General features: G+C 40.7%; 2 protein-coding genes across 3 annotated transcripts in view; one reads left to right on the forward strand and one right to left on the reverse strand.

Moving 5' to 3' along the window:
- Positions 1–8,097, reverse strand: part of PTDSS1 (phosphatidylserine synthase 1) — a 30,961-nt gene extending 22,864 nt beyond the window's left edge. For both annotated transcript variants that reach the window (XM_027692499.1, XM_027692498.1), the window contains exons 1-3: positions 7,793–8,097; positions 2,534–2,625; positions 959–1,003 (exon numbers count right to left, since the gene is read on the reverse strand). In XM_027692499.1, the coding sequence (XP_027548300.1) occupies positions 959–1,003; positions 2,534–2,625; positions 7,793–7,971 (316 nt within the window). In that variant the 5' untranslated portion in view covers positions 7,972–8,097. The remainder of the gene's footprint in view (positions 1–958; positions 1,004–2,533; positions 2,626–7,792) is intronic.
- A 186-nt stretch (positions 8,098–8,283) lies between these two features.
- Positions 8,284–21,916, forward strand: MTERF3 (mitochondrial transcription termination factor 3). The gene is made up of 8 exons (XM_027692500.1): positions 8,284–8,366; positions 8,806–9,157; positions 10,628–10,780; positions 11,748–11,937; positions 15,065–15,212; positions 16,432–16,503; positions 19,234–19,395; positions 21,663–21,916. The coding sequence occupies exons 2-8, from the start codon at positions 8,827–8,829 to the stop codon at positions 21,855–21,857; spliced, it is 1,251 nt and encodes a 416-aa protein (XP_027548301.1). The 5' UTR covers positions 8,284–8,366; positions 8,806–8,826; the 3' UTR covers positions 21,858–21,916.
- Positions 21,917–22,369: the final 453 nt, after the last annotated feature.

Raw genomic sequence — 22,369 nt, forward strand, 5'->3', positions numbered from 1 at the left:
AAGTACAAGGGCTCAAGCTCTGACAGCATCAACATTGAAAATGACCTTTTACTTTACATTTGCTGAAACCAGAAATGAGCTGTAGGACCTGAGTTTCCCAAACTTCCAAGAAGCAGGATTCTTTAACGAGTACTATCTAGTCAGCAATACCCTCTCAATGTCAACAGATGAGTAATCAGCTACTTTGAGAGGCTACTTATTTTTAGCTATATAAGGAGAGAGAAACATTCAGTATCCTTAAAAATAAACAGATCAGCTTTTAAATCAAATGTGCCTAATTCTCCGCAAATATGCAGTCTAGGATATGCTCTGTGAACCGTGAATTATTTAAAAATGAAACTCCTTATGGTTTTGCTGTGTAATTCAGATATTTAAGGAGCAAGATTTCACTTTTAGTTCTGTAGTTAATAGAACTATTTTCCAAACTACGAATGCGACTGGTATTTACAGGTACTTTCAATGAAATTATAAGTTTATGAATATATATGTTACAAATATTAATAAAGGTATGTTAAGCTATACAATGACACAATTTAATAAGCATATAAAGTAAGAGCATATTTTGCCAATAATGAAAAGCAGCACCCTACTCAACTGGATTTAGAAGTCAGATAGTATATGCAGTAGCTATAAAAACGCCAAACCTTTTTGGGGTTGGAAGAGATAGCAGTAGGAAAGGTGTGGGGGAAGGAGATTAGGAAGCACAAACACAACAGGATTAAAACAGTATCAGAATGAATGATCTCTTTTTGATGATTCAGTTTACACCATCCTGACACACAGTAACTACAATGACATTCCCAAAAAACTATGAATAGATTTTAAACAACCCCTCAGATGTAGGAGAAGCTTCATAGAGGCTTGATGCACAATTATGTTTCATGATAATTCCATTTTATCAGAAAATGGCAGATCCTGCAGAAGCAGTGAAAAAGTCAAAAACATATCTTAAACTTACCAAAAACCATCCTCCATATTGCAGGATGAGGACGTGTAAAGGGTCCTGTGGACAGTAAAACCAAAAGCTTATTAGAAGCCAGTCAATAAGATACTAAAAAATAAATTTCGTGGTTATCTCATCTGAAGATTTGGTTTGAGCACAAATCAGTTTTCCATCACACTATGAAATATACCTGAAAGTTGGGGCAGCTATGTTAAAAAAAAAAAGTAATAGCAGATTTCAGAGTGCAAAAAGGAGACTGCCAATTAGTAGCGTGTAGACAAAATTTTCCACTATTTTTATGGAGTTGTTTTCAAAACAGCAGGGTGCTGTTTGTTCAGCAGACACTACATCTCAAGTGTCACCTGGGGATCTTCTGACCTGGTTTCTAGACTACAGGTCACACATAACTGGCTCCCAATTAAGTCAAAAAATACAAATTTCTGTGTGCTACCAAAGATACATGGTGCTGAGCCTTCAGACCAACATGAAATGTTACCAAAGAGGCCTCCTGAAGCTTCCAAACTGAGCATCATAGATATCTGACAAGAAGTAAAATACCTACGCTCCTTACCAGTGTCCATATTATTTACTTTAGAGCCAGCAATAAAACTGATTTATTAGATTAAAAACCTCTCAGTTAATAGGAAGAGCAGGGAAGGTAAATCTGATGAAACTAGAAAAACTCTAAATGTGAATCGGACATTTAGGTAGTAAGACATGGCTGAAAAATATTTTCAACACACACTGAGGACTGCTTACCACTGTATGTACACAGCTCATTTTTCCCTGGCATTCAGTTTTTCAGGGAATACTTTGTGAAAGGTGCGGATTAAGGATTTTTAACATATGGAAATAACACAGCCGCCTCTGAAGTACAAAGCTGCCCTGACCACAATCGGTTTCTTCCCGAACACTGCCAATCGTGAGACAGTTTAGACTTGACACAAGAATCATGATTCTGCTGACAGCAATAATGAAAAATAATAATAAAAAAACCCAAAACCAAAAACATGCAAACCAGGTAGAAATATTTCTTCCACAGAATTGACACACAAACTTGTTTACCTTTTTGCACTTTCTGCTCCTCACACAACTACCAAAACTTTTGTCCAACTTAACCTTCTACTGAGCATCTGTGGTTTTGCATTTTAATATGACTTAGACCATTTCTTTCACTACCTTCTGGTAAGGTGCTGTATGTAAGGTGTTGTCTCTGAGAATTTTCAGAATGACACTTCTGTTAAAACACACTGGGGCAGAGTCCTTTTAAATATTATTTAAGGGTCTGTTAGCATCATTACTTAGCAATCTGAGCTGCAACTGCACATCTGCAAACAGGACACCAGTTCTGAGAACCTGACTTCCCTGTTAAACACAGACAAGCTATAAATAACACGTTTTACTGTTATCTCTGCTCAGTATGACTGCAAACCATTTTTAGACTGTTCCTTAACATAAAGGAATTCAAAAGAATACAGAAAAAGTACGCTGAAAATTGGTATTTAAATAAAGATCAAAATAAAGTGGCAATAAAGAGAAATTCACATGTAAAAAAAAAAGTGAAGTACAAACTGTGTAAACCTTACTCACCGTTAGGAAAAGCTAGAACACTGATGATTAGAAAGAAGAAAATCACAGAAAGGATACCTCTCCAAATATTATCCTCTGGTACAGAATCATCCCTAAAGAGACAGACAACAGTGGTCAAGTACATTATGAGGATGAAGCCAGAAGGCTCTGAAGATATATTATTTAAATAAAGACTACATGGAAATTAAATATAAAAAAAATGCATGCTGATTATATAACAAGTTAAGATAGTAACTGCACTGAATGATTTTCACACTACACTTCTGGGTGTTCCTTTCTCACAAGAGAGTTAAATATTTAATCAACACATGCAAGCCATAAGCATTGTTAGAAGTCTATGTAGAAGCAATGACTAAATTTAACGTAAGGTGAGAAAATCTTCCTGCTTTAATGTTCACAGAAACATCATCAAAAGTACTTTTACACAGCAAACAGACCTAAACCAAAATCTCTGGAAGCCTGGATGCAATTCCTAGGTTTCTCTCTGGTGTTTTGGTGGTACTTGCAATACCCTTCATTTCCCTTTGCTATTCCCAATGCCAAATGCCTGAGGTGAGTGCAGAGAGGGCAAAAATAATGATTATAAGCAGCCTTTGGAAATAATGAATATACAGCTTAGAATCTGTAACAGAGACATAGCAAAACTTAAAAGAGACAAGGAAAAAATATTAATTTGCTTCTAGATCTATTAAGCCAAAGCTCTGAATAAAATAGCTGGTATTATCTGTGCTACTGTCATATTACGGCCAGAGGAGAGACTTAAGAATTCCGTTTGGAATGCCAAGGCAATCTTGACTAAGCTCTTCTTTTTTAGGCAGGTAAGATATGGTGTACAGCAGCAAGATTAACCCTCACCCAAGTCTTCTAACCAGCAGAAAGCTTCTGAGATACTTCAGTAATACAAACAGAAACAAACTTCAGACTATCATAGTATGAATAACTACTATTTCATAATGTATCATCCACCACAACTGAAGTTAAAGTTTTACTATCTGGGTAATTTTCATGTATTTAGGATTAGTTTATCTATTTAACTATATTCCTTTACTTATTCCGAACATGATAATAAAAAATTCCCAGCAAACTTCAGAGGGACAAAGCTCTTCCTGGCAGATTATCTGTCAAATTTCTGGATGGTTCAGTAAAGAACCCATGACAGCATAAATGTTCTCCACATTAGATATTTGCTGTGGTAGAAAATATTTCTCACTTAGCCAAATTATTTCTCTTTTGCTCAAAATTGAACCTTAAGAGCTCCAGAGCAGGCTTTCATCACTGTGAGGCATTTAAGCACTGTGTCAGTTTAACTGTATGGTAGGCAAAATACATTAAACATGAATGGTTTCTCTGCAGGCCTTTGGGACTCCCCACAGCATTTTTTTTTAAAACCAGCTGAGTCCAGATTTACCAGTCATTTTCGAGCAGCCATGCTGCACAGGATGACACTTTACACCAGCTATAAACCCCAGGTTCCAGAGCTTAACTGTGGATCCCCTGGCAATCCCAAGAGCCTCATGCCATCCAGTGCACTTCCTAGCCAGCGTCTCAGGCTCTGATGGCTCAGACAACAAAACCATATCCCTCTTTTAACGCAGGCAAATAACACACACGAATGTGCTGTCATGGCTGCCACCAAGAGGATGAATATTTATTTTTTTAAGAGAGAGCAAATAATGAGAGTCACATAACATCAATTCATCATGGCCAAGAAAGAAGTGACACTGTGATCGCATCACTTAATTGTTGCACAGCTGAGATGACTCACCTTTGTGTATCAGGATTCTGAGCACTACTCAGCTTCAGGAAAGCTGTCCAAGTCATAATGGCACTATCCCCAAAATCAGCAAAGATATTGTATGCAGTGTTTAACTGTGTTTCATTCCAAGTGGGTGGCAAAGGCATTTCATTTTGGCTTGCAGACACATTTCAAAAGGGATAGACATCCAATCTCCTTGCCAGAAGTAGGTAAGAACAGGTGAGAGCAAGAAACTCACTGCTGTGCACTAGTTAGTATAGTGTTTGCCTGAAAAAACTATTTTGGGGAATGCCAAAAGGAAAGACACAATTACGATGAGCTGCAATCGGGAAAATGTGCTAAATCATCTCCTCGTTTAGCTCCATAAATGTTGAAGCTGATTTTGAAATATAAGCATTCATGCAGCAAAAACAAGGTTTCTAATGCTTGTGTGGGAGGACAGATGAGAATTCTCTCAATTTTAACCCACTTTACCATGGCATATTTCAATTCTGTGACTTTTTAGAGAAGAAATAATAAAAAACAAAGCACATAATCTTTATCTCTCTCCTGCTCTTCTCAAGAGCACTACATTACACTTGCACATTACAAAAATGTCAACTAATAAGTTATTACATCATAAAGAAAAAAATAAAGAGGATACTCAACTGAGTTAAAAATAGCTAGGACACTAAATTTGGAATGGGGGCAGAGGTGGGGGAGAAATCTTCCATAAACTCAAGCAAACCCAAATGTACAATAATCCAGTTTAATCAATTCCATTAAATAAGGGACATGAAAGACAACAGCCCTACATCCTCATAGGTCTTACTCCTGCTTCCACAAACCCTTGAAACTTCATTGGAGCAGCTACTAATCTGTCACCTTTCTCAGTCCTATTGTTGTATCCCACAAAATATCCCCTCCAGCACTCAACTGCCCTCCTGCTGGTTGCCTCTGGGCTCAGAAAAGGCCACATCCCTCTCTCTAAGGTAGAGGAGGACAGGGAAGGCTATAGCCACTCCATGCCTCTGCTCCAAGGAGCAGGGTAGAAGCAGGGAAGCCTGTGTCTGGCTCATTCAGCAGGAAATAACCAAGGCAGCTGCAGTCATTGTCAGAAGCACTAGAAGGATGTGCTTTAAAGAACAAAACACCCTCTATTCCCCACTTTGTTCACGTGAAATGAAACACATATTTCTTTTCCTAGATTATTATTATCATTATTGCTACCTGAAAATTACTGCTATCTGAAGTTCAACTTCACCCTTATCTGTCAGCTCAAAGATCGTATCAGCTGCTCTCAGTGATCCTAAGGGAAACTCCACATTATGGCTTAGTATATACAACGGAAAAGCATTTTCCAAGTTTCTCTGACACAAAAGAAGTACAGAAGTGACAAGAAAGACTTTAAGGGAAGCACAATTTCCTCTGATGAAGTTCCTGAAAAAACAAATTTTACTTAACAACATCAGTATGAACTTATCATAGAAAATCCCCTGCTTAATAAATTGACCAGGAGAGCTACAGAACAACTGACAGCACAGGAGAAGCAAAGAATCACTTGTGACACCTTAGTGGGAAGTCTACAGTGCCTTGCATTCAGGAGGTGGAAAAATGAACACAGTCACTGGAGACTCAGGGCAATAAGCTGATGGAAGCAGAATGACCAGACCTAGAAGCACACACTGTAGGCACGTAAGGAATATCTCCCCTCCCCCAGCTTCTCAAAGACTGCATACAATTTGGGTACTGTCCCTAATAAGGCATGGAGGCAGCAATCTGATATCACCCACTTTGATTCAGGAAACTCCTACAAAAGTTGGAATCAGCAAAAGGGGGATAGGGGAGAAAACAAAATCCGAGTAGCTTCCACAACCTGAGAAGAGGAGAAACAGAGAAGACATAAAGAGGAATCAACTGGCATTTAAACACAGGAAGTGAGGCAGAGATAGACAGAGGGAAGCAAATGAAACTGAAGAAGCTGGAGTTAGAAAGCTAACAAAACAAATGGAATGAAGAGCTAGCAATACTCTTGAAAAAATGCAAACAAACATCCCAGAAGCAAAGCAGTATTATTTGGGACTAGAAAACACCATAGTTCTGAAATCACTCTTGGCTCGTCCTCTACTTGCAAGAATTGGCAAAATTCCTTCCCCAAAGGTGAGCCGATGGTTCCATTCATCCTTTGGAATGATGTCTTGATGAGAATATCTTAGTAACTCACAAGTTTGACCTAAATTGGCCCTTTGGAAGGAAAAGTGATCTGGTGAGGGGAGACAGGACAAGAGGAGCACTTGCAGCAAGGTCTGCAATTAAACAGGGTAGTAAAGCACAGAAACATGTCTCTGATTTAGAAGTTAAGAAGGGATCCAAGTAGAACAAGGGATGTGTTCAAAAATATCTTCCTTGGGGCTATGCACAAGATGAAACAAGAAAAGGCACTCCTCAGACCATTTGCAGTTACATTATTTTACATGTCCTTATGCTCCTGTCTCAGCTCAAGCCAGGCTTCACCATTATTTCCACTGCTAATAAAAACTATACATTTGGATTCTTAGAATGAAATACAAGATTATACACTGAACTGCATATGAGGCCTAGGGATAAATCCTGATTTTCTTACATCTAATGGTAAGTTTAAGCAACAAGGCCATTGAAATCCGCAATTGTGTGCACACAATGCCACAAAACTTTAAATGAACCCCAAACATGATGCACTACTCAGTCAAAACCTCCCAGGGATCACTGTTTGCCTATGGACTGCACGATTTACTCTAAAGGAGGATTGCGCAATCCTCTTCACAACCCCATTCAGTAGGGGGCAATAACAAGTATATACAACTTAGAAAAACATGCAAGATACTCATCAGACTGCACTGCTATACCCTTTGCTTTCAAACAAGGCTCCTGAAAAAGACTGTGTCCATTCCTAGCAGTATTGCCATGAATGACTGCAGGGGCGATGCCCACAGAGCTTTCCTTGTGGTGTGCAAAGGATGTGGCTAATCCTATTGGTGCCAGGGCCTAAGCCGACCTGTGACTGGTCATAGACAGTGTGCTGTGTAGAAATGATGCTATACAACACTCCCGTCCACTGCACGCTTGTAGATCATTTGCTTGAGCGATGTCACTGCTGGGCCACTTGATAGCCCAGTAAAAGCCATTTTTGGCAACTGCTTGAAATGCATTTTAGTAAAGACTTCAACAGAGAGCCTTGAAACGATCATCAAGTTCCCAGGAACCGCACTGGGGAGGACAGCAGCTCTGGGAAGGAGGAGAGGATGCCCGCTCTCCAAACATGGGCCTCCCGCGCACGGGGCTCCGGCACACCCGGCCCAGGACCGTCCGGCGGGCACAGCCCGGCTCTGGCCCTGCCGACAGCCCGGCCCCGGCAGGGATCGCGCTGCCCGTGCCCGTCCTAGGGCCGGGCACGGATCCTCCCCATCCCTGACCCGGGAATCCCCTTCGGCTGGGGGCCGCCAGCACTGGGGGCGGGGAGGGGGATAGTCGTGGCGGCCGCCCACCTGGTGAAGGCGAAGGCCATGAGGCTGAGGATGGTGAAGCTGAGGAGGGTGATGGTGTGCGGCCGGTAGAAGAACTCCAGCGTGATGTCCTCCACCTGCTGCTCGTTGATCATGCGGAAGTGCAGGCGGTAGTTCACGTCGTTCTTGCTCAGGGTCCGGCTCCCCACGCACGACGCCATCTCGCCCCCTCGTCTCAGCGCAGCTCGGGTTCTCCCGGGGCGGGGCAGGGCGGCGCGGCCCGAGCCCGGCCGCCCGACCACGCCGCGTCCCCCTGCGGGAGCCGAGCGGGGCAGCGCCGCTCCCGCCGCGCTGAGGGGAGCTCAAGGCAAGGCAGGGCAGGGGAGGAGAGGGGAGGAACTCGCCGGGCCGCGCCCACGCGGCGAGGGAGGGACGAAGGCAGCGCCGGAGGGGGAGAGGTGGAGCCACACCGGCCCCTTTGAGCAAGCGGTGAGAAGCACTCTGGTGTTTGTGTGTTCCCCCTCCCCCCCCCCTTTTCCTCCCGGATGGTCTCGCCTGGGTTGGGCTGGGCTGGGGGCGGGGCACACACGTGGTCAGGCCGCGCCGAGCGGGGCAGGTGAGGCGATGGCGGGTCCCGGGGGTGTCCCGATGGTCTCCACGTTCTCCTGCACACGCAGAGGCTGCCGGCATGGGGAGGCCTGCGAGGGGCGGCGAGCGCGGCGCGCCCGGGCCCAGCCTCCCCCGCCCTGTGGCGGGTGTGCGGTCACGGCCCTGCGCAGAGGGCCCTGTCCCACGGGGATGGTTGAGGTCCTGGCTGGGCTTCCCCCGTGTTCCCAAAGGGACAGCTGTCGTAGAGGACGGCGGGCAGTGGCCTTCAGACCCGGTTTCTCTCTCCAGTTTTGCCTCCTCCGTTTGCCACGCGTTTAAAGCCTTAAAGCATCTCTTTGGTGCTTTGTAGTGAGCCATTGCTGTAGCGCCCAGGGGATTCGCGCTCTCGGCTCTGCGGCCAGGCAGGCAGCGCCTGTGCCGCTCCTCAGCCCTTTTTCTCCCGGCAGGATGCTGGTTTGAGGTGGGAGATGGCTCTATGGGCCCGGCAGGCCTCCCGCTGGTGTTGCCTGCTGAACACGGCCCGCGCTGCCGGGTTTCCTCGGAGGCTGAGGAGCTGCGGGAGCCCCGCACAGACCTGCCGTGAGTTCGCCCCTGTGGCTCTGCTGCCCGCCGGAAAGGACGGTGTTCCGTGGAGACTACAGGCATGCAGGCATACGTCTGTAGGAAGCTGTTTCGCGCCCGACGGTGCCAAGGATGGATCCTTCTCTCCTCTGGAAAGTAATTTGCCTGCACCAGTAAAACAGGAACAAGCAAAAGTAGAAACATTACCTGATCTGAATGCAAAAGTACTGAATGAAGGTAAGAGGTTTTAAGGGGTACCATTTTTCCCGAATCTTCAAATCATGCTTTTTCAGTATGTTTAACTCCAGCTGGGTTCTTTTTTTTTGGCCCGTTTACCTAAAACACTTATCTGGAGTTCCTGACTTTCACTTAGTTTTAGCCCCGTAGTTAATGCAGATATTCTTGTGGTCACTGTGACATCCAAAGAATACCTTTAAGGTGAGATGAAGATAAAATGTTTTGGGTAGAAATGTAGGTCTGGAGCTGCCATTTGAAGGGTTTTTCTTTTGATAAATCTACCTGCAGCAGTTGAGCGTTTGCCTTTCCCTCGCATATCTGCTGATACAAACTAAGGGGATTGGTTTGGGTATTATGGGTTGGGGTTTTTTTCGAGCAAGGCTGGGGGAGTCCACGCCTGAAGCAGCTCACACAATACAGCCGTTTGAATTACCAGGAATGAACAACAGGAGGCAGCAGTGTGAAGCCTGCTTTAAGCACTGCTCTGACGAGAAATGCTCGTCCAGCTGTCTCCTGAGGAAAGGAGATGAAAGAAGATAAATACAATGTGCAACTCTTCCTGAAACATTAGGATCATGCTACTTACTGGGGAATCTGTCTTGGTAGTTCTGATGTGTCTTTGTTTTCTTGACATGGAAGAGTGTTACCCTAGTCTCTAGGATGGCATTGTGCAAAGGTACAGGGGACAGAAAATCCCCTTCCTGAAGAGTTTATAATCAGGACTGTTGATCAATAATCAATCTGATAATTGAGGAGGATGCTAGCAGCCAGCCTGGAAACAGTAAATCTAGCTGCTCTGAGCTCCTGTCAGTGGAAGAATAGATCCATTTATAGAAGTACTTTTTAAAGGACACTGAGCTCTGTGACTTAACACTTAAGGGGAAACAAGCATAATAATGTTCTCTTTGAAACCTTAGTGAGTAGGAAATGGAGCTTGATTTCTTTGGCTGTTAATGGTGGTGGCAGTCAGCAGCCATTCTGTAATGGATAAGACATGATAGCTTGGTTGGAGTTGGCTGTGAAATGCAGTTGTTTTAACTTTCAGTATATTTCAGGCATCAGATTCAAAAGAGGCATAAAATAGTGGGCTTGTCAGGTTATGAAAAATAATCTTTGCAGTAGCCTTTTTTCTGGATATGATTAGGCAAGAATGCATTTGTGAAGACATGAAAGGAGATTCTTTTTCAAGAAGGTGATGTGATCTGCAGTGATCAAGGCAGCAGGCTGAAGGCAGGCTGGCTGGGTGCTGATTTGGACACATGAGCAAGAGCTGATGAGCAGTGACAAGGAGATGGAACAGAGGCAAAAACTGGGAGTACAGTCTATGTTTTCAAATAATAGGTTGAATATTCATCTCATGCATAGTGTTCCTGCATTTTGAACTGGATTTTAAGAGATCTGTATAGCGTTTGGTGGGAGCAGCTTTGTCTTTCACAAAATGCATTTGGGTCATCCACATTTGTTTCTTAGATTGGGATGACATCCCACCTTCATCTGCCTTGGAAGAAATTTCTGAGGAAGAAGCTGTACAGATCATTGCAGAACCGATTCTTCCCCTTCAGTCTACCACGCTCCAGGATTATGTTGATCATTCAGAAACCCTTGCAAAGCTTGTCCACCTAGGTATGTGTGATTTTATTTGTGTAGTTTGCCTATGTCTGGAGCTTTGGAGATTCTTGTGTTTTACTGGTTCCCTTGTAAACTTGAAAGAGAGAATGGTGACTAATGGCAAAAAGCAGCAGAATATTATCCAGAGTAAATGGAAAAAGAAGGGGACTGTGTCACTCACTAGCAATGCCATATTTCTTGAAAACAAAGCTGGCTAGTTTTAGTCCCTTAGTGCTTTGGGTGCCAGAGGAGGCATCTCCCACAGATTCTGGAGGTGGGGAACACTCTATGTAACTTAATTGGTCTGTCTTCTTTTGGGCTGGCTAAGGTTGCTTTAATTTGCTGCAAAAGAAAATGCAGTTCTCCATCCTTGGAAGGAAGGAGAGTGGTTGCTGTGCAGAACCTTAGAAGTGGGGCACAGTAAACTAGAGGCAAGAGTGAAGGATGGAAAAGAACCTTACTTCTCATCAAAAAGCAGTTGGACTGCAGGTATATCTGAGTTCAAGGTTGCTGGCCACCTCCTTGTTGCCCAAACATCCAAGGAACACCAGAAGAAGGTTGGAGAAATAAGTATTTGAGAGGGGGGAATCTGGCCTCATGTAGTAACAAATTACTATGTGTGAGTCAGTATATAAAGGCACTTCACTGCACAATTGTTCTCTTCCCTTGACTAATGGAGTTGGGAATTTCTTGAGTACATACTTCTTTGCAACAAGAGCATATGGCACATGCAGGATTCACTGCAAATGTCTTCCTTCAAAAAATAAACTCAGCAAAAGTGTCTAAAATGACTGCTTGTTTTATCTGGAATCTTTCCACAATATACAAGGTGTTATGACCTTGCTGTGTTGAACAATTAAAGTGTGCCAAATCAGCGCAAAAAAAGGAGTAGTCCTATAAATTCCAACGTGCCTTTGTGAAACATTTACAGGAAGTAACGTCTGAGTTTATTTAAAACAATTTTTAATTTTGTTTGTTGTAGGAGTTGACCTATCCCAAGTGGAAAAACGTCAAAAGGCAGGTCAGCTCTTACTGACCTTGGACTTTGAAAAAGATATAAGAAAAATACTTCTGTTTCTTAAGGATGTGGGTGTAGAAGACAATCAGCTGGGACCATTCCTGACCAAAAATCCATACATCCTTGGTGAAGATCTGGAAGCTTTAGAAACCAGGTAAGACTTTCAAATAGCAGCAGGGTGTTAAGCCCCTTGGGTTGAAGATCTGCTTTCCCCTATGGCTTAATCTTGTCTGAATGATGGTGTGTTGTCTCCTGCTTCCTTTCTGACTCAATCTCTGGCTCCTTGTTCTTGTGCCTTCCCATCTGTTGGCACTGACGTGTGGTGATATCATAAGTCAAGTCAACACCTTGATCTGCCTGAAAACTGACCATTAACAAATTTTGCTGCCCATCCCTATCTCTCTGCCACAGAGGAAGCAGCTTGCCCTCCTAGGCCACTTGCTTTACCTACGTCAGCTTGGATTCCAAAATGTCAGTCCCTGAGGCTTTGTAGAAATATATTAACCTCTTTAGTCACGATTTGAAACCGCTCTTCTAGATGCTACATCTGCCTTGTGAATTCTGCAGTAAAAGAAGCAGACCAGATCTCTTCTGTGATGACATCTAATAGCAGCAGAAGGTTTTGGTGACACCTTTTTTTCCTGTTGTCCAGCTCAGACTGAACACAAGACTACAATGAACTAATTTGTGTGTGTGTTTTCATTCACACCTTTATGGCCCTACACTGTTCCTCAGTCCATAGATGGACTTTTATTCTTAACATTACTTCAAATTCAACAGTTTATTTCAGAAGAACTCGTGTGTGAATGTACATGCATTTTTTAATGAACTCAGAAGTTCTCAGTATTTAAAAATTCCAGAAAAGAAAGCTACTACAGTAGCTGTCCAAGACAGAAATCTGAAAGTACGGATATTTGGAAACAAACACATGATCTGGATATATAACGTAGACCTGACTTCTTTTTTCTCTGTTCTTCAAACCTCCTGTTCAGTAAGTGGCCTTTCAGAAACAATATCCAAAGAGAACCTGTGTAATTTTTCAGCAGTAGTTTTGAGTCTAGATATCAGAGTTATTTATACTCTTCTGAAAAGAGTATTTTTTTTGCTATGATAAATATCCTGACACTTCTGTGAAGTCAAATTTGCTTTTCATTGACAGTCCTGTGGCACTGAAAAGCAAATTTGTGAAGTAGGGCCTAAACAGAGACGTCCAATTGCTCTTTAATTTTCTGCATTTCAATTCTTCAGTAAGTTTGACACTGGTGAGTGCTTTCCTGCAAGCTTTAAAGCAAGTGTGCTGTGAAGGCTGTGAAGTGAGTGTGTCTCAGATAGCTGTCTTTTGAAAGCTGAGTATCACCTTTGCATAAACAGTTCAGTGCAGATGGACATGGTATTGGTTATATCACTCTGGAATGTTTTGTTGCTATGGATTCCACGTTGCTAGGAAACAAAACACAAATTTCAATAGATTTGGCATTTGACTTCAGATAAACATCATAAAAGTCAAAACATTCCATAATTCATAACAATTTTGACAGTTGCAAATCAGTGTCTGTACTGCAGCTGCACCAGATGCTTTGTTTTACGTTATTGTTAATGATGACTTAAAACTGTTAACATGCTACATAGAGCTGCTGACCCCTGTAGTAGAACGAGGGCTAACCTTGGTGCCAACACTCACAGATGTATCTCAAACTTTGGCCAAGTTGGATGATTGTGTTTCTTTAATATACCAGTTTCTGGAGTCAGGTTATTACAGTCTTGCCATCCCTCTTTTAAGTTTCTTGCCTTTCCAGAATGTGAAGAAATGCTTCAGGTGTGAATCTTAATGACTTGTTAACAGAAAACAAGTGGAGCCAGGGCAGCCAAAAGATTTTTCATCTGCTCATTTAGCTATGTTTATGGGATGATTGGCAGCCGTGTCCTTGAAAAAATGAATGGAAGAAGTATAGTGTAGCCAAGCTGCAGCATTCAAAACATAATGGGATAATTTTTGAAGGGCCAGGTGGTTATTGTTGTGTTCTGATTTTCTCCCCCTCCTGACCTTTCCTTGTCTTTGAGGTTCCTGCAGCCAGTTCCATCAGCATTGTCTGGAGCCTAGGCTGCTACCTTCTCTGTTGGGGTGCCTGCTCAGTCAGGAATTGGTCATCTAGAGCTTGTTCTTGTATCTTCTGTCTGGACATTTTTTGGCTTGTGATAACTTCATTTTTGAGGGTTTGTGGAAAGAGGGAGGCTGTAGTGACTGGAAGGTAATTTTTTTTTTCTCTGCACAAGATGTGGTTTAACACAGAGCCTGTTTTTTGCTCAATACTTGCTTCTGCAGAATACTCTGCAATCCATTTAGGATCTAAATTACTGCCAGATAAAAACAATTCTTATGTGCTTTCATCTGACAGAAAATACTTCCATATACTCTCATCTACAACCAAAGGAAATCTCTCCAAACTGTAGTTCAATTGTTTTGTAGATGGAGACATATGGATTTATTGTGTCTCTCTATGTGCTGTATTGCCCTCCTTTGTTCCTTTTTCTGGTAATCATGTATGGTAGTCATCTACTGCAAGTAGTACTTGCAATAGGATTTCACATTCACTGAATTTAACAAAGTTTGGAAAAAGTATTGAGTTGGAAAGAAAGCTCTGTTAAACATAAAACCTTTAGTCAGCTCCTTTTCCTTTCTGATGACCAGATATTTGTTACTTAATCATCGGACCACTGACTGAAAGTAGGGACCTATTGCAATGAATGTAACTTCAGCTAATCTAGAGATGTCTTTTTGGACAGTGTCTCTACACATAACATTGTTGTAGGGTATTTCTACTCCAGTGCTATTGGCAAAACAGGGATGTATGAGGTATAGTACAATGTTCTTTCAGCAGAAGAAATGGAATTCATTAAAATAGCAAAAAGCTGTATATATCTTCTTGTCCATACCCTATGATGATCTATTAATGTGTTTGCAATCTGGGAGACAGGCTGGTAGTTAAATGTAGGTTAACATAGTTATCTGCTTAAGTACAGCTGGAAGGAATTAAAATCTGTCTTCAGTATTGACATTCTGCTCTGAGGTTTATTTTACTTCTAATTAATTGGAAGGGAGGGTATTTTGCTTTTACGATAACTGCAGAATTCATCCTAATTATTTTTGGCAGGGTTGCATGTTAATGCTAGAACATCTGTCCATTTATAAGATATCACTGAGGAATTTAAGCAGTACTGAATAAATGGAGGCAATAAAATTTTCATCACTGGATTTTATTTTGTTTTTGTTCTCTTTCTAGAGTGGCTTACCTAAAATCAAAAAAATTTGGTAAGTCAGAAATTGCTCAGATGGTCTCGAGAGCTCCATATTTGCTGTTGTTTTCAGTGGAAAGACTGGATAACAGACTGGGTTTCTTCAAAAATGAACTTGGTCTCAGTGTAAAGAAGGTAAAGACTGAAGTCTTTCGTTATTTTCTTAACAACTGTAAGGCCTTGCAGTATGAATATTTCAAGTGTTTGGAGGTTATCCACAAACATCAGTGACATTACCATGAGAACATAGAGGGTTACAAGAGGGTAACATGGTTTTAACTGCCTATGGAAGTGATATGGACACCTAACATTCAGAAGTCCTGAAGCACAGGTTTTGAAGATGACTCGCTACAGGTTATTTTCAAACAAGCAGGCATATGTCCAATTTTATTACTTGAGGTGAGTTAGAGGACTGAATTCATTACTGAAACAGCAAGCACCTTTTATAACTTCTGGAAAACTAAATGCTTCTCTTCATCTCCTTGAGATACTACAAAATACTTAACTCATCATTGAAAAATTGTCTAATCTGTGAATATCATATCATATCAAACTAAATGCCAAATTATACACTCAGTTCACCACGAGTAACCTCTGGGTTTGCTTGTGACTGTGTACCACGCTTTGTGCTTAGCAGGTATTCAGCACCCTGCTTTGGGATCTTCAGGGGAGGTAGTAGCTGGACTTGCTTGGAATAAGTGGGCAGTGTTAGGTGTTTCCTACAGTAGGCGAGGATTGCAATGAATGTCAAATTCCAAGTGGAATCAGGGTTGCTTTGCTGAACAGTCATAGCTGTCACAGTGCCTGCTGATGGCCTTTCTATGCTTGAGGTAAGAGACCTCCCCAGAAAAGGGTTTAGTCACTGCCTTGTACTCAGGGTGGATTACAAGTGATTACGCGGCTTAGGGATGTGGAATAATTTCTTGTATTGCCATTATACTATGGTCTAACCAGATCCTGAATTAGACAAACTCCACTGAGCTGAAAAATCCTTTTATAGCCTTATTGGGTAGTGTGTTGTTAACTTCTTTAAAAAGATGGGAAGAAACAGCTTGAGCACTGAGAGAGAGAGGGCTCTTGAGCATGCTTTTGACGCATGCTTTTACTCCCTTTTCCCATCTGCTTTACAACACCTATGTTGTTTTTTGTTTTCCATTTGAGTAACTTTTTGCATCTTAATATACTGCTGCTTCATGCAAACTCCTCTTTGGTGTAGAAATAAAAATGAATTGCATTCCTCTTCCAGCTGCAAAAAAAAAAAAGAAAAAAGTTTATATGAAATCTTTCTTTCAAAAATGAATTCACAAACAAGCTTTCAGTAATACTCCTTCTTTTGTGTTTTCCCTAATTGTAGACAAAGGACCTAGTAGTTCGTCTTCCGAGGCTACTGACTGGCAAATTAGAACCCGTAAAAGAAAATCTTCAGGTGAGTTTATGAATAGATATTAAAAGTGTATTGTGTATCCATATAGTTCAAGAGTTGTCAGAAGATAAAATTCCTAAAGGAGAATCATGCATGGAAAGTATTTAATGAAATAATTTTAGTGGAGATATAAAATAACTGAGGATTTTGTTAAAAAATTTATTTTCCTCTATATCTTGCAAGCTTATCGAATACAGGGAGCAGTATCTTATTGTCTTGTACTCTGATGCAGTGTCCTCCTGCCAGAAGTTGCTATCTGATGACACAAATTGTTACCCGTTTTTTATGAGTAGAAAAACACTCCCTCTTTTTTCCGCCCCTTAATTATTATGGGTTTTTGCTAACTTGGGCTGTCCATGAGTATTTAGGAGCAAGAAATGTGCAGTTGATTATTTTCCTCTTGGCAGGTAGCTAGTCTGCCAAAATGTGCATTTGACACCTATTGTCTGATAGCAGATGGTCGTTATTAACAACTGTTGGGTAAATAACTTCAAACCCACAGGGACTCCTTTCCCTTTTGAAAATGTAACTATGTATTGGTTTAATTATTGTGCTGTAAAGCCATCGAGGCCAAACAGCATGATGTATTGTAACAATTTGTGAAGTTCCATTATCCTATAATGCATAACTGTGAATTAAAATGTATAATTTTCAGACAGACTCACTGGTCTGAAACTATGAAACACTAGAAATCTTGCAATCTGAAATGTGTGTGTGGTAAGGGAGGAGACTGGAAAGTAGCAGACTGTTCTAATTAATAGTGCTTTCTTTTTAATGAACATGGTTTTCACAGGCTAGGGATTCAGTATATTATAATGAATGTGTTTTTAAGATTCTCAGTTCTATGTGACTATCTTGTTTATCCACCAAATGTGTATATATAAATAGCATTTATTTTTAACATGTGTGTGAGAGAGAGGGAGAGAGAGGTAGGATTTTTAGGTTCTCACTTTTGAAATCTGCTAGTAAGTAGAAGCTCTAGCCTTTCAGGAGGTTGGATATTTCAGTTTCAGAATCTGGGTTCAGACCTGTATGTCCTAAACTGATGGTGGGAGGGCAGTACTTGGAAAGTGTAACCATGTACCAGCAGTTCAGAAGTGATCAGGTCATTTTCCTCATTTTGAATGGACTGTTATTTAGAAACAACTACTGGTTGTCAAAAGATACCCGCCATGATAAATGATCTGAAGGATTATTATTTGTTCCATCCTCTGAAGGTTTCATCCAGCATGGTTAGAGATTAACTAACACAGTAAAACCTGACAGCTTGCATTACCACTGCCTATTGTGGGAATAATATGGAATAAGTTGAATATTGCTGAGACTTACACAGTAAGAATATTAGCATATGTGGCCTAGAGAGTTACTGAATATTAAATATGTTTGCTGTCAAACTGAGTGCAGTCAAAGCAACTTATACTTGAGCTCACTGGTCATGGCATGAGGGAGCTGTTCCATTTCAAAGAGTAGAAGATAAAAGGTCAGGATTCTTGTCACAATTACCCCTACAGTGGGCCCAGCTTTACATCTGCAGTGATTTAACATTTGGTCTTATCTGGTTGTGTATTGTAACGCAGTAAGTTGCCACTGCCAACTCAGATCCATGGAAGATACCACTGAATGCAAACACTTCTTTTCATGCCTGAATGCTGTCTTAGTTGACTGGTATTTTGTGTGATGCACAAATATTTATAAAGCAGATAAGGAAAAACCAGGATTTGAAAGACCTGATTATAGTCACCTCTCGAAGCAATTCCCTGTGAGGATCTGTAAGTCCTAAGGTATCTTCAAAACCCAGATTCTAAGCCCTTCCCTTTGTATTTGCCAAGCAATTCTGGAAAAGAGCTGCAGTCTTGGCACATCAAACTGGATAAACAAAAAGCACCACATTTTTGCCAATTGAAGTAGTACCTGGGTTGGATTTAAAAGTCTGGTTATGTTGACTGACAAGCATACCCGCTTCATGGCTGGAAACAAGCTGCTTGTAAATGTCACTGGAAGACAGAAGAAGTGGCTGAGTTACCAGACACTCCTGTATGCTGAATTCCTTTCTCAACAACTCAATGAACTGCTTGCCATTCTGCAATCTGGGAGGAGTGCTCATGATTTTATTGAAAAAATGTGTTTTGTTTTCCTTTTGGGAAGTCATAATTGAAGTCAAGGCAGTCTCTGAAAAAGACATCTTACTTTAGACATTATTGAACTGTAAAATAAGTTGATAACACTGCATATTCTACACATCTCTTTCAGGTTCAACAGTCTTCAGGTGAAGACTACAGGACTGAAATTATACTCCCTATTATAAAAATGTAACTTGGATACATTAGCAAAGAAGTAACGTTTGATTGCTGTGTTTTACAGAGCTCAGCAGCTCCACAACAAGAAAGTCAGACTTTTGACAGCTTGGTATTGAAACTGGTGAAGGATCTTAGGGGAGAATTTTTATGCTTGTGACTGCCATGCATATGTAGACACTGGTTTTTGTTGATATCTCAGACAAGCTGAAAAATACATAGCATTCACAGAAGTCATCATTACTTTGGGGATACTCTCTGAACAAATTACACTTTAATCCAGAATGATAACTTGCATTGTCTGACTTGGATATTATTGTGGGATGCATTCTTGTTGCTGTGTGACAAAGGGTAGAAGAATTTTACATAAGTTTATTTCAGTGGACATTAAAATAAGCCAAGTTTGCTGTAGCTAACATAAAATTGTGCTCTTTTTCAGGTTTGTCAGATTGAACTTGGTTTTCAACGCAATGAAATTCAACAGATAGTGTATAAAACCCCCAAGATTTTAACTGCAAGTAAAAAGAGACTCAAACAGACATTTGACTACTTACACAACATAATGGGCATTCCCCACCACATGCTTACTCGCTTTCCTCAGGTGAATTGTTAATCTGGGAATAAATTGTAGGTGCTCTTGTCACAGCCACTTCACTAATATGGTGCTGAAGGTGGAGCCTCACTGTATGCAGTGAATTCACGTGTGAATTCTTCAACTTGCCTGTGGCTTTTACTCTAACTGGGACAACTTATATTGGCAATTCAGAAACCATGGAGGATTCCAGTGTGGAAGTGTTGCTTTTTTTCCCCTGGCACATGTTACATCACTAACCCCGGTCTTGTGAATTTTTACGTTTTCAGTAGAGGTAGTCATGCTTATCTCTTCTGGATTCATGCAAGAGAGATTACTGCCTGCTTAGGGATTTGCTTGTCCTGAAATGTTACCTAAGAGACGCAAGGGAAGACTGATTATGCAGAGGATCTGTTCATTAGATAACATGTATATATATAAACATTTCTTTCAGATTTGTCTACTTAAAAAATTAATTTTAGAGATTTTAGGGTCTGAAAAGAGAGTGTAAAGAGAAGAGAAATTCTGTCCATTAGGCAGTCAGATTCTCATTGGTGTTCCTATTGCTGTGGCAATTGCTAAAATATCACAGGATTGAAAATAGATTGGTTCCCTGATTACTAATTTTTTTCTATCTCCTCATTACTGTTATTTCCTCTCAAATTAAAAGTTGAAAGCTGTAGTCACTTCATTCAATGCTGACATGCAGTCGCACTAGCTTCTTACAAGGTAAAAGTGAAAGCACAAATTACAGCTTCTGAACTGAAATAATTGTCTTATAAAGCAAGTCTAGTAGAGAATCTAACTGGCTAAAAAGCCAAAATTATATGGGGAAATAAAACTACTTCTCAGGATTTTGATTGCTTCTCTTACTGTTTAATATATCTTTACTTAAGGAGGATGCTTGCAGTAACTCCAATCTGTGTCAGTTTTGCCCTCCTTGATATATAAGTGACCACAGGTCTTTCTCACTTCCTTCTCAGTTGTTTTATTGTTAGCTTTGTGGTTCACCTCATTATTTTTCTTCCCTTTCTTTGGAAGGGTAAGTGGAGACCTCTATTCCTTGTTCTTGGCACAGTCACTTCCTCTCTTCCCTGTTCTTCCCTTTCATCCTCAAAAACTGCGAGTTTCAGGATATGTTTAGTGCAAGTCAGTCTGGTGGTCTGGCCTTTAACTTGTGCATTCACAAATGTATATTTGTCTCAATCTGTACTTGCTTCTATCCCAAATGACAATAATGCTGAAAATAAGAGGTATACAGGATTTTTTTTCATCAAATGCTCTCTGATATTACAGCTGTTCTTGTAACCGTTCTTTCTATCAGCTAACTCCACAAATGGTGGTGAAATTTTTTTCTCTTGTCTTCTGACACCCTCTTAAAATTCAAGGAAGGCAGAGGAGGAACAGTAGTTTTGTTTCTCTCCTAGTTCAATTAGTTTGCATCCTCATGAAATCCTTCTTTCATCAATGTAGTCTCTCTTTTTTTAGTAAAATCTCTGCTTGCCGTGGCATTCATATTTTCACCATTATCCTCTCTCTAGCCACTCTCTCTGCAGTAGTACTGCTCAGAAATGCAGAGTTAGATGTTTGCCTTTAAGACTTAACTGTGTATTTCATCTTCTCCACTTCCCTCTCTTTTTAGATGTTCTGCTGATTTTTTTCATGTTTCCCTTACCATTGTTCTCACCTTTCACTGTCTAGATTTTTGTTGTGGCTGGTATCTTCAAAGGTAGGCACTGCAGTGCAGCAGAAGACAAGTGATTGTTTTGAACCACCACACTGTGCCTTTTTGCTATGTTATGACAGCAGTTGCAGCCACTCACCTTTTCCCTTGCCACTGTGCCATTTGTTTGTTCACATTATGCCATGTGGTCACCTGTTCATTTCTTCCTTGTAACAATGCTCATCTGAATCTGTCTGTAACAATAAATGCTTCTGATAGTATAGGGAAAATGCTCCCTGTTTCTGAATATCTCTTCTCCACTTTCTTGGCTGTGATTACACAAAAATAATATAGTTGGTATATAGAAGTAAAAAACCTAACGTGCTTGAAAGTTGTATCTGTCTGATTGTCTTTGTGTATGTAGGTCAGGGTATTGTATTGAGGCATTTAGAGTTTAGATAATTTATATGTAAATGTAACCTACCTGGTGTTTGACATAAATTAGAAGAAAATATGCAAATTATTTGTTTTCTTCCTAGATCTTCAGTTGGTCTAAAAAATGCTCTTATTTTAGATGCTTTGTAGTCTGAAATTTAGACAGCCTAAAAATTTCTTCCCTTTTTTTCTTTCTTAGGTTTTCAACTCAAAGCTGTTACGAATCAGAGAGAGGCACATGTTTCTTGCATTCTTGGGAAGAGCCCAGTATGACCCAGCACAACCCAGCTACATCTCTCTGGACCAGCTGGTATCCCTGCCTGATGAGCTGTTTTGTACAGAGATTGCCAAAGCTTCTATACAGGACTTCGAAAATTTCTTAAAAACACTTTAGTAACACATGTAAAAAATAATAGAATAAAGTTATGAAATAAACATACTTTATGGAACCAATCCCCTTTAAGGGCTCTAAACTTTTTTATTACTCGTTTAAGACTTCATTGCTGATGAAACATTTGTAGGATTTAAAGGCTCACAGTAATATTTATAGTAACTTAAAAGTTTTTTTCAGAAGGATTGAGTGAATACTCATTCCATGGATTGCTACTAATGCAATCCTTGTCATTAATCACTAACTTTATTCAAAGTGGATGATGCAGCACTCTAACAGAAAAGTAAATTAAAGTGGATTCTTCTTTTTTTTTTCTTTTGATAATGGCAGAGTTTTGAGAAATGGAAAAACTAGCTAGTGATCTATTCCCTGTCTTGCCCATTATCTTTTTCTCTCTTCACCCTCTTTCCGAAAAGTTAGAATAGCAAGCTAATGCAGTAGTGAAGAAGTGTTGTGTTTACCTGCTTGAGCTAATGTTATTATTTTCCCTGTACAAAAAAGTACACCATTACGTA

Source organism: Neopelma chrysocephalum, unplaced genomic scaffold, assembly GCF_003984885.1.
Source record: "Neopelma chrysocephalum unplaced genomic scaffold, ASM398488v2 Primary Assembly neopelma1_86, whole genome shotgun sequence".
Classification (NCBI taxonomy): Eukaryota; Metazoa; Chordata; class Aves; order Passeriformes; family Pipridae; genus Neopelma; species Neopelma chrysocephalum.

Excerpts from the sequence above, each read along its gene's own strand:
- MTERF3 (XM_027692500.1), top strand. The coding sequence starts at position 8,827 with ATGGCTCTATGGGCCCGGCAGGCCTCCCGCTGGTGTTGCCTGCTGAAC. Across the intron at positions 10,781-11,747 it reads TGCAAAGCTTGTCCACCTAG|GAGTTGACCTATCCCAAGTG; the intron begins GTATGTGTGATT and ends TGTTTGTTGTAG. Across the intron at positions 15,213-16,431 it reads TTGGTCTCAGTGTAAAGAAG|ACAAAGGACCTAGTAGTTCG; the intron begins GTAAAGACTGAA and ends CCCTAATTGTAG.